Genomic DNA, 12,351 nt, shown 5'->3' on the forward strand with positions numbered 1-12,351 from the left:
TCTTGACGAGCCCCTTTTTGGCAGTTTGGCCAAAGACAATTGCAATGTTTTATACAAAAAAAAAGAAACATCTATCTGGGGAGCTGCAGCACAGATACACGAGCCATCCTGGAGCATTTCCCCATGTGGGCTGTGCCAACAATTAAGTCAGTATTAGATAGTGAGCCCTAAAACAGTCCAACATAAATCAGTAAGTAATGCATCTTCAGGAATACTTCAGAGATGTCCCTTAATATAAAGGTCTCCAGTCTGATCACGGTATTTGTTAATTTAACTGCACAGCAATTAAAAAACCCTCAGGGGCCTACACTAAGCCATATCTGAGCAGACAGCTTTGAAGACCACAGAGAGGTGACAGCCAGAAATGCTTATCCCTGAGAACACAATAGGTACTTGACCTTTTATTTCCACATTACAATGCGAAGAGCTAGGCAAGTACCTTTACAGTAGATTTTCCAACTTAGTTCCAGTCATATTTCTGTGCAGAATTTCAGGCTTTGATGAAGGCAAGCTCCATTACAAGGATGTGTTGTTGTACGCATAAGATAAAGTCACTTGCTAAGGAACTAAAGTATCTATTGTTTTCAAGAGTCGGCTGACTGGAATTAGTCTAGAGGGGAACACCAACAAGAGAAAGATGCTTAATAATACATTAACATAATATAAAAATGCAACACCGAAAATATCCCAAAGAGGTAACATTGGTTTGTGGAAAGGCGTGAGAAGTTCTCAGGTATGGAAGAATAAGAAGGACAATGAAAAAAAAGATGGGCTGTGGCCATTGCTCGTTTCTTAAGTTCAGTACAAACATTTGGGTAATTCAAGAAAACTCGTACAACAAGAAGCATGTGAACAATCACACCACTTGCTCAAAATGAGCTTACATTCCTCGAGGCAGTGAAGCTCAGTCACACACTGCAACAGGTGGAAGTCCAAATTTGCTACGAAAACCCAGCCCACCTGAAGAAAGGTTCATCATACCCACATCTGCGCCTAATTCCCGTTACAAACCTTTTCACAGATGAACCTCTCAGCAAAAGCTAAGACATTTGTCCATCTAGGCTATACAATAAGTTATAAAAAGGAACAGCTAATACAAAACAACTCGCAACTACACAGCCTACAAACTCAGTTTGATCAGTGTCTGAGGAGGTAAGTCAGTGTGTCCCCAACATCCTTCCATAACCAGTGACACCTCAGTATTCAAAGGGGCTTGTAAATATTGTCAGTTATTTTTGAGTGTTTTTTTAACAAGAAGTTAACTGCCTATGCTACTACTGACCATGTTATTTGCAGCATCTTTTAGCTTACTCAAAAATCTTTATACTTCTTTATAAAATCTTTATACTTCCTGCCACCTGGATTTAAGCAGACTCCCCTTTCAATCATGAAGCATTTATATTTTTCAGTATCAGTTATGTTTTATTTTAAGCAAGCTAAGGAACACAAATGCTTCTTTATAACTAGTCCCATGACTTGGTCTTTCTGATGCACGTTGTTTAAAGCTTCCCTTGCTGCTCTTCGCATCCCACCAGAAATGGGACACGTCATCAAAGAGCACTTCTAGATGAAAAATCTAAAGTTACTCTTTGCACCAAAACTATTCACTAACCCACACAGCAGAGGAAGAGGTTTTTCACTAACTTTTGTTATTTCCTCTAACATGGTCAATGTCCGCAGAAGGGCCCATTTTCTGCATTCAACACCCGGACAAAGATGGCTGCATCAGAAAGCATCAAACAAACAGCCCTGTGAAGACAACCACAGCACAGAAATATCGTTAGCTTGTAACACAATTTTTCTAGATGTTCTTCCCCTGGCCTTGCAAGAGGTGCAGTATGTCCCCAAGTACCAGAAAACTTTTTTCTTCCCCCTGCACCTGCCTAGGCAGAACTTTTATTTACACGTGAGAAAGCAATCTGTCCACAGCACTTCAAACCCTCAGAAGAGAGCCAGCTACAAAAGAATCCGGACAGGGAACAACGCTCTTAGCCCCACTCATGCCACAGACAATTAAATCATATTTAACACCAGAGAAAGCACGAAACTAATGAAAGGCAGCACTAATGCAAAGCCTAAGCTGCTCTCTGCTTGTAATCACCCAGGACAAAAGCCCACGTCTTGGCTATTGCTCCAAGGCTCCAGGCCAGACCCCTTACTGTCCGCGATGCAGAAGGTCCAGCAGAACACTTATGCTCCTTGCCACCTCTGGAGGCCACCACCAGCCTGCTTCCTCACTGGTTGGTGAGGTCCTTACCCCGTCTTCTGTGTATTGTTCCTATTTCTGACTCTGCCTTTTCCCAACGATTCACACGCGCCAAGAATTAACAATGGCAACTCCAGATCCACTCAAAAGTGGGTGGAATAATGAGCTCCCTTCGAAGATATGAACACACACGATGAGCAGTAAGCGATCAAGCATCAGCGACTGAACGAGCCGTCTGCCATCACTGAGCCGCACGCCACCTATTATTTGCTATGAAAACCCAGCCCACCCGAAGAAAGTTTCACCATACCTACATTTGTGCCTACTTCCCGTTATAAAGCTTCCCTGTATTTTCAGTCTTGGGCACCAACAAAATTTTCAGCATTCCTCAAGATTCCTGCCACGATCCATCCCCCCCTGTCCTTTACTATTAGCTATCAATAAAGGGACCAGACACCAAGCTGCCAGAAGACCACTGCATTAGATGATCTTCAGCCTCGCTGGTGATAGGCTATGCCCAAAAGACTTGGGATTTTACAGGATTCCTCAAAACCCCTTACACCATGATTTCATGTGAAAACATGTCAGAGAAGTAACTGGAATTGTACAGTCAAGCACAGCAGCACTCGATTTAGCAGAAAAGGTTTTTTTAAGCAACTCAAGTCCATTGCCCTCAGGTGACAGTCCCTAGGAAGTGAGAACACAGCGGCAGCTCTGTAAGGCTAGTAGTTGATCCGTTAGACACGTATTTCACAGCACGTCACATGGAACACTCAACGTGTCCCTCATTTATCATTACAGATCAACCAGAATTAAGTTTTGGTTTTTCCAACCAGAAATACTGGTCACCCCTCTCTCCTCAGGCTTGCTTCTGCGAGATCATGTATGACAGTACTTACACGCAAACCAGCGGTGCGACACTTGGCACAGAGCATTACCTAGTGAAGAGTGCAAGGTTTTTTATGTGCCTTTTCCTTAACTATCAACTACCAAAAATTTCAAGTGCTAATCCTTCACGCAAGCAGCAGCTTCACTGACAGAAATGCAAGTGGTTTTCTTTAGTTAGGAGACAAGAGCACAGAAATTTTGTGCAAGACTTTAAGCCCTTTCCCCTCCTTAAGTGTCCTCCAGTAAATCAAATGTGCTCGAAACACAAAGGGCTATGGTCTGAACAGGACAAGGCGCCACTCATTTCACAGCCCCATTTCAGCTATTTTATCATCTCAGTTTTATAAAGGAGCCTCTCGCTATAGCATCTGACGGTACTTTCCTTGTTGGGAACAAAGACGTTCTTCACCCCTAATACAAAACACTGTGCATGATCCAAAGAGCATCTAAGGATTATCTCTGCCTTGTATTTCACGTTCAGGAGAACATCCCTAAACAGAAATCATTTCCCAGTTTGGAATATCTAGAAAAAAATATACTTTTAACATCCTGTGGCACAAGCCACTCCCCTTTAGCCTGCTGTGTAGCACATCCATAAAAAGTAGGCACAGAGTGGAAGAAGTTATTCCACAGGGGACAAAACCCTGTCAGAACATATCAAAGATTCACTGCTTTCACCATCAGAAGGATTCATTTTCCAAATGAAAGAGAAAGGTATTAGAAGCGAAGGCCAGGGGAGAATGGCACAGGACATCATGTCTTCCTTGCAGACTTAGCACTGGGAAACAGCACAGGGATTAAAGCATCTGCATCCAGTGTTGAAAAGTAAACGCGACATGTTGAACTAGGAGAAGATCTGAAGTGGTTACGCTACCTCTTCACACTGCGTGTACTACCCAGAAGGATGATGCAACTCCAAACTTTCCTGAGACTGGAAAATGAACGGAACGTCTGCACTAAGAAGTGTCTGCATGAACTGAAGGGCATCCTCCCCCTTACCTCCCATCCTCACAGAACACCACCACTTCAGTTCCAGTGGTTTAAATTCAAAATAAATGGGTCAGCTTTAGATAAAGATTGGAAACTAAAACGAAAATGGCCTCTCACAGGTAATTAAGCACTTTGCAACAAAGATATGAGCTGAAGTGCCAGTCAGCCTCCACTGTCTCTCAATTCCTCTGCTGAGCTGAAGGGAACACTTCAAAATTCTTGTCGAAGAGTTTGTGGCACTCCATCGGCTTCACAACTAGGCTTGGGGTACAGCCCTAAGGCCCAGCAAGACAAGAGGCCACACAACCATCAGGCAAGAACACAGCACGCCTGGTGAAAAGCTGTGTTTGCAAAACCCACAGCTGGCCCTGGGTGACAACCACTTGGCACGCCCTGTGCTACAAACACGTCCCCGAGGCAGCAGCGAAACGCCAGATCCAACAGCTTGGGATGGTACCTGCAGAGGAATTGGCACCTGTCATGTTTAAGAACAAAACACTTTTGCTTCTGCAAAAAGCTTAATTAAATCAGAAGTCAAAGCAATAATTACACCTTCAGTTCTTTAGTGTCACTTTATTTAACAACCTCTGTGCCTCCTTTTCAGAGATATCTCTTTCATAGAGTAATTCTTGCTGAGCTGAGATCCATCAGCTACTGGGCTGTTTGTGTGAAACACTTTGTCCTATTCAGAAATGTGTCTCTCTTGAGCTTAGACACTTATCTGGAGACACACACAAGTCATTCAAACAACTACATTCAATATTTGAGCAACACTCAGTAGATAAAATCAACAATACAAGCATTGTGGGAAAAGGAAGATCTTTTTGCAACTACTTCCTCTAAAACATCACACTGATCTTGCAACGTCATCTGAAAATCAGAAGATATCCATGATCATTCCCTGAGAAGCACCGAATCAGTGCCCAGCATCTTAGTTACAGAAGGTTTACAGTCCTCTTCAAGAGCTAAAAAAAAAATGAACAACCCTGTGCAGTTTGCAGCCACCTTATGTAACTAAGCAGTATCTCTGAAGGATTCCAAAGCAGACCGTGTTACAGAAGTCTCACATTTCATCAGGGAAATGGCTACTGTTCAGCTGAAGACATCCTGAAGATCCGTTTTTAATTTCTGCTGTGCACATGAGGAATAAAAGAGGAACTATCCCTACAGTTACTTATTTTAAAACATCAATAAATATTTCCAATTGAAGAGCTGCCATTGTTTAAAATACTACCACGCTACAATCCAACCCCTGCAACTGACACCAGCCTCTTAGGGAAGGAGGCAATGCATTTGCTTTGACCTCGGTGAATCCTAGAGAGAGCATGCATGACTGTGTAACAACAAGTACATGGAGCCCTATGAAATTGTCCAAGTATTTTTTCCTAACTTGAAAGAACACATGAAATCAAAGCCAACACACTAACTATTTTTTGTCACAGACTAAGCAGGAACTCAGTATGGCTTGTGACGCACAGTAACTTGTTAATCCTGACCGCATAACAGTGCTTGTGCTCTTTACACTCTGAATACATACAGGGTCCTGGAAAAGGAGCTATTTGTCATGAAATTATCTTAGAAATTAAACAGTACATTTAATCTTCCTCAAAAAGGGCTAGAGCCACAAAGACCTGGACCTGCATCAGGGGAAACCTCAGAGCTCTGGCAGTTGAAGAAGTATTTTCTGGCCTATGCACAAAAGAATAAAGTATGCTTACTAAAAGCAAGACAACATACAAACCGGGCCTAAGCATGCGGAGGTGAAGTGCTCTATACATTCAGTTTACCTGTTCCAGCTTTAAGCATAACACTTTAAGCGTCCATATAAACATTCTGTTCCCCTTCCTCCACAGCTTGCCATGTTTGCAGGGCACCACACGCTTCTTAGCACCCAGAAATCAAATCTATAGTAAAATAAAAATGTAAGCTTCCCATGCATCACTAGCAAACAAGGCCTCGTCCTGCACGCAATGACCTGCTTAAAAGCCATCAGAAAATGGTTTAGGAAGTGGTATTTCACATTTCAGTCCAACAGTGCCTGTAATAAAGAATTTACTGGGAGTCCTGATTAAATTAGCTTAAACATTTGATTTAGTAACACCAGTACAATTCTTTGTCAGATACTTTTCATACCTGATACCGTTTGGATATCCTACTTTAATGAAGGGATATTGTAACGTACAAATATTTTAACATGTCACTAACTCCGCAGCAACTCACCTATATTCCAAAATATAACCTTTAGGCCGTAAGCAAGCTAAAACCAGGACTACTTAGTTGAAGATTAACATAAATGCCACCCTTAGTGTCCGTTACACCCCAATTAACATGCGACACTTCAAATTCAATGTGGGAAGTCTCCTGTAACACATTCTTGATGACTAATTATGCCACCTATACTAGTTTCCTGATCACGTGCCTCTAATACAAGAGGGAATAACAGGCCAACACATCCAGCTGCTTTCTGCCTATGAGAGCTTTGACACGAGGAACACACATTTCAGCTATAAGATGTGCAACACCAGTAACTCGAAGGCTGAGCTATGACTGCACTCGGCCTTCCTGCCCACCGGCTTCGTGACGAACACCAAACACATCGCTGCCCAGTGTGCTGCAACAGGCAGGAGCCGCTTCACCACGCACATCGTTCATCTCCCCGCCGCAATAACGCGTTACATGGAAGAGCAGCGCCAAGCGGGCCTCTGCCTTACCCTCCTTTTCGGCCCATTGCTTCCCTTTCGCTTCCCTCTCCCCCGGCCTCTCCTTTCTGACACCACCCAGCGCCATCCTTCCTAGTTTTGATTCCTGCTCGCTCCTTCCCCAGAGCAGCAGCTCCCTCCCGGGGCGCTGCAGGCCTCTGGGCCTCACGGAGCCCGGGCTGGAGGCAGCGGGCTGGAGGCCGGCTCCTTCCCCCCCCTCACCCCGCGGCGTGCGGCGGACCCCGACGGGAGGCACAGCACAGCCGGGGGCTGCGCGGGGGACGAGGCGGCCCCGGCCGGGCGGCGTGAGGCGGTGGCAGCCCCGCGGGGCAGCCGGCGGCCTCTCGCTCACCTCGTCCTCCTTGTGGTTGCGGATCCCCCGCACCAGGTCCTGCAGGTTCTTGTCGAACATGCGGTCGATGCTGCCCTTCACCATCTTCAGCGCCATGGTGGCGGCGGCGGCGGGGCCTGCACTCGGGGCTGAGGGGCCGGGCCCAGCCGGGGGCACCGCCGCGGCTCCTGCACAAGCCGGGTGAGAGCAGCGGGCCCGAGCCGCTCACATGCCAGGCAGGGAGGCCAGGGGGGAGCGGAGCGCGAGCGGCGCTGGCCCCGCGCGGGGCGGGCGGGCGGCAGGGGCGGCCCAGGCGGCCGCGAACCCCCAGCTCCGGGCTGCGCTCGGCCTCCGAGCGCCTGACAAAATGGCGGCCGGTCAGCTGAGGGCTCGGCCCCGCCCCCGGTAGGCCCCGCCCATCTCGGCTAGGCCACGCCCTCCCTCACGCCGGCCACGCCCCTCACGCCTGCCCGCGCGTCCTCCAGCGACGGCCGCGGCTCTGCTGCCGCTAACCCCGCCCCCTCCCTGCGGGGCCACGCCCCCAGGTCCCACGTGTCGGGGGGGGGGAAGGGGACACGCGTGGGGCTGCCGCGACTCATGCCCCGTTAGGCGCGCAGCCCGTAATGACCCATTTCGGCCCTGTCCCCCGTGAGGATGCAGCTCCACGGCCTGGTGCCACCACCGCCACCCTGCCCTGGGTGGCAGCGTGCTGTCACTAACACTCGTGGCTCCTTCTGCAGCCTCTGCTCCACAGGTGATCCGTGCCAGTGCGCTCAGAGGCACCCCAGGTGGCGAGAGCGCCCAGGGGGACGTGGTGCCCGGTGGGGCACCCGCCCGTGTGTGCCAGGGCACCCTTCCCACGGGCAGCCCAGGCCCAGCTTGCCCTGTGCCCATGTGCCAGGCACCTGCCTGGTCGCTGTACATGTGGCTGCCCAGACGGTGACATTTCTTGCCGAGGGTGGGTCGTGCCGCGGGGATGGAGAGAGAAAAGAAAATGTGGAGCGCTTCCAGCCCACCAGCACTTCCAGAAGGGGTTCCAGCATTCATGGAAGGAGAGCGAATGGGAAGGATACCTGCTCAGCCCTCTGAGCTGCATTATGCCTGGGGAAGGACAGGGGTTTCTGTTTGCTTTTCTCCTTTGTTGTCTGTTTCCAGGTTCTGACTTACAGATGGTTTTTGTTGGCCCCAGCAGAACGGAGCCCATGGGTTTGGTTTGGTTTTATTCAGAAATAGCTACAGATGTGAGCCCCTATCCTTGGGTCTCCCAACAAAGACCTCAGGGCACGGCCGGGGCACAGCTGGTAGGACATGGGGATGGGGAAGGGGCTGTGCACTGGGTGTTCCCAGTGCTGAGAGGGGACCTTGGGGCCTGCTTTTAACATACTTTTCAGAAATAAGCCAAAAGGACACAACCTCCTTTGCTTTCTCCTGCTTCAGCAGGATGCTAGGGACAAGCTTGGTGGGAAAGCCCAGCACAGAGAGACCCGGGCACAGAGCACCATCTCCCCATGCTGACACCCCAAGGGATTTTCTGCCTGCTCCAGATGCTGCCAAGAAGCTTAAGTCAGTTCACCTTTAAAAATCTGGGCCAATAATAAACTTTCCACACTCCAAACCACGAAGGGCTTGCAATTACAAGCAGCCTTAACGCATGTCTCTAGCCCTAAGCGTTGCTATCGCTAATATTTAAAGCCTTTAAAATTCCCAGCTCATCGCCACCCCTGGCATTTGCAGCTCTGGGCTCTCTCCTTTAACAAACACCGCCACCTCCCGGGTTTGGCTGTAATTTCGCAGCGGCTTTGCCGGTGAAGGAACCTCCCGGCCGCGGGCAGACGCCGCACCAAGGGGAAGAGCCCAGGCTGGTGTCGCACCGCTGAGGGGGCCACGGCCCTGAGGGCGGTCCCGAGGCCCCCCACGCAGCGGCCCCGAGCCAGGGGTGCCGCTCTGCCCGCCTTGGGGTCGCCGCCGCCGCCGCCGGCCCCGCTCCCCTCAGCCCCGCGGCTCGCCCGGCGCCGCCTCCATTTTGGCCCCGCTCCCGCCCGCGCAGCCGCCCGCAAGATGGCGCCGGCGGCGCGGGAGAGCGACGGGGCTGAGGGGGGCGACCGGGGCTGGGAGCCCCGGGCCGGGCGAGGCGGGCGGCAGGGCCTAGCAGGGGCCACTGCCGCTCCCAGCCGGGGCAGGTCCCAGGCTGGCCAGCGAGAATCGTGCGGTCGCCTCAGGGCTCGCAAGAAGCCCCGCGTGCAGGGGGGTCGGTGCGGCCGTGCTTCGTCCTCCCTGTCCCCTTGTACGAGTCCCGGCGGTGGCGTGGAGGCCGCGGCGCCAGATTCAAACTCCAGTAGCGCCTAAAAAATGAGAAAATTGGAGCTGGTTTGCCCTGGCAGAGCTCTGATGGAAAACCCCCGAGTGGGGCTGGGGATCTGGGGCCGTGCCGCTCAGTGTCCCTGCTGCTGGGGGCATCGGGGCTGTGCGTGCCGGAGCACCCCAAACCAGTGGCAGCCCCCAGCTTGTGCCTGCTCGCTGCCCTCCGTAGCACGGAAATCCCTCTGGGGCTTCAAACCGAGCCCAGCCACCTTTGGGTTTTCCCCAGCCGGCCGCTATCCGCCTTGCTCCTGGGTGCTGCCGTGCAATGACTCACTGGCACGTGGGCAGCCGTCGCCCTTTGCCCCACGGCCCTCTCCCACGCGGAGGCGCAGTGCCCACGGGGGTTCGTGGGTGCTGGGGTGAGGTTTCCGTTCTCCCCCTCCTCCCGGCCCCCAGCCCAAGCTGGCAGCGAGCCCGCGATGGAGCAGGATTGCGGAGCTGCTGGGCAGCCGCCAAGGCCTTCCTCCCGGGAGCAGCAGAAAGGGAAAAGCTTGACGTGGTTGCTGCTGCTTGAGGGGACGGGGACGGGGGAGCCTTTGGGGGGGGAACACATTTGGAGATGGGGTCGCCACAGGGAAAGGCAGCTGGGAGGGATGGGCTCAGCGACGCTGCCCCAGTGCCCTCATGGGACTTGGTGTTTGCTGTGTGGAAAGCTGGAAAGGGATCGTGTCCCATTAGCCACAGTGTCACCCTCCCCCCCCCCCCCCCCCCGTGCTGGCTCCCCCCAGACACCCATGTAAGCCCTGCACACATCGAGCCCCTCCTTGGGCCAGGAAGGGCAGAGACAGACTGGATTTTGAGGGGAAGGGGATGGGAGTACCCACATTTCAGCTGGCCCACGGAACAGGATGGTGGAAGTGAAAGTCCTGGGGATGCTCATGACTGCAAAAGGCTTCATCCCACCTGGATGTGCTGCCAGCACCAGCGCTGCTGTGGCACCTTTTGCCTGCCCTGGTCCCCATTGTGCCCAGGAGGCATTGATGCTGCCTGTGCATCCACTGAGGAAACTGTTGCCTCGTTTTGTTGTTGTGGCAACTGCAGCCGGAGCATCCCCAGTGCAGCTTTGCCCAGGGAGCTGCTGGGACAGATGGGAAGGACAGATGCTGCTCCTTCATGTGGAAGGGAAGTCCTCAGAGCGATGCAGGGTTGACCCTTGGTGATTAAAACAGGGCTTGGAAAATTGCACGTGGCCCATTTTGCAAGGAGGGGAAGGGAAGCTTGGCGCAGCAGGGTTTGCGTTCACATTGTCCAGCGTCCTGCCTGTTTCACAAGGCTGTTGAAAGGCCAACAGGGGACTGGGATGTGCAATTGCAGCTAGAGTTAAAGAGCTTGACTGCTCTGTGACGCACACTGTGCAACGGGAGCCATTTGCAGAGCCAGGGTTTTATTGGTCCTACTATGAAATGGTGAACAGAGCTCGGCCACGCTCCAGATTTCAGGGGAGAGAAGGAAAACCAGAAGCAGCGCAAGCAGCACCAGGGACTGCATCCAGGGGAGCTGGAGTTACAGACATGGGTACCTGCAGCAAGGCGATGCTCTCGCAGAGTTGGCATCACAGCAAAGAACCAAGGCCAGCCCCAGGGCTGCACCTACCGGCATCCTGCCTGTGGGTAAACCACACAGGAATATTTAATCCGATGGGAAGAGACTTGCCTGCATTAGCCTGTTGTGTGATCTAACTTGTTATTGTCGACTAAATTGGGTCAATACTCTAGATGAGATGCTGCTGAAAAGCCAAGTTTCTGGATGAGCCGATGTGTGGTGATAGCGGTGAAAACCTCCAGCCTCCCTGAACCCTTGCACCCACCAGCTCCCACCCGCTGTGCACACAAGCACAGATCTGGGGAGGCTCTGGGAGTTGATCCCGCAGTCCTGAGCTGAGGAACAGTGAAAGCATGGGAATTAAGTCAGGACATGAGGCTTTGCATGTGTCTCGTGCAGGGCGTGCTCTGTACATTGCTTGTGCAAGATGTCCTTGGAGCATCGATGCCCTCCCTGTGCGCTCAGTGGCTGCATGGAAACCTCCCTTCCCCACACCCCAAGAGCGTGGGCATGTGCATGCGAGGAGCTGCGGTGTGCTTCCTGGTTCCTCCCCAAGTCCAACCTGTTCTACCTATTCACAAAAAACAAACAAACAAACAAACAAATGAAAAAAAAAACAACAAACAAACAGGCAGGTCTGGATTGCTCTAGCATGGAGCAAAGAGGTGCACCCACTGGGAGATGCAACAGGGCCAGCAAAGGCAGGGAGGAGGGAAACAAGCACCTCTTCCCTGGCACATCTGCTTTTGCAGCAGCAAAATCCAGCAGCTTCCCATTTCAGGGCTGAGCCTGCAGGGCTGGAGCAGGCAATGCTGCAGGTCGGCACCTGATGCCTTTGAAGGTCCATAGCTAGCGCCAGTGTTGCAGAAGTTCCCCACTCCTCTCCACCTGCCAGAGGGATGGGCCCAAGCTGGCCCCCCTACAGCACCCCTTACCTTGGAGCCTGCTTGGGCCACACAAGGACTTTGGCTGCAAACTGATTAAAGACCGACCTAACAAACTCAAAGAGAATTCTTTAAACGAAGCCTGCTGTGCCTTGGAGAACTCCTGCCATGTCTATTTATTTAAATTTAATGGAATTTTTGTGGTAAGCTAATTAAATATGAATTGATTATTTAAGAAGCAGTCAGAGCAGTTTAAGCACTGCTGACTTGATGATTTTAATGTTTTCTTTAGAAAAACGTTCCTAGTTATGTAGCTTTGTGCACGTACAGACATTTAAGGGGAAGAAGCGGGTGCAAAGAGCAAAGCTTGGAGCCATCCATGGTGGTTTCTAGCTGAGGCAGCCGCTGCTACATGGGGAGCAGAGCATGTCCCATCCCCGCTGCGCGCCG

At 51.4% G+C, this 12,351-nt stretch overlaps 1 protein-coding gene across 2 annotated transcripts in view; it reads right to left on the bottom strand.

The window, feature by feature from the left end:
- The window catches only part of AP3D1 (adaptor related protein complex 3 subunit delta 1), a 44,245-nt gene extending 36,720 nt beyond the window's left edge, over positions 1–7,525 (bottom strand). Inside the window, exon 1 of one of the 2 annotated variants that reach the window (XM_035569640.2) lies at positions 7,136–7,525. In XM_035569640.2, coding sequence (XP_035425533.1) covers positions 7,136–7,231 — 96 coding nt within the window. In that variant the 5' untranslated portion in view covers positions 7,232–7,525. The remainder of the gene's footprint in view (positions 1–7,135) is intronic. The other variant, XM_035569639.2, reaches the window with a different exon arrangement.
- Between the last annotated feature and the right edge of the window lie 4,826 nt (positions 7,526–12,351).

Source organism: Cygnus atratus, chromosome 26 (assembly GCF_013377495.2).
Source record: "Cygnus atratus isolate AKBS03 ecotype Queensland, Australia chromosome 26, CAtr_DNAZoo_HiC_assembly, whole genome shotgun sequence".
Lineage (NCBI taxonomy): Eukaryota > Metazoa > Chordata > Aves > Anseriformes > Anatidae > Cygnus > Cygnus atratus.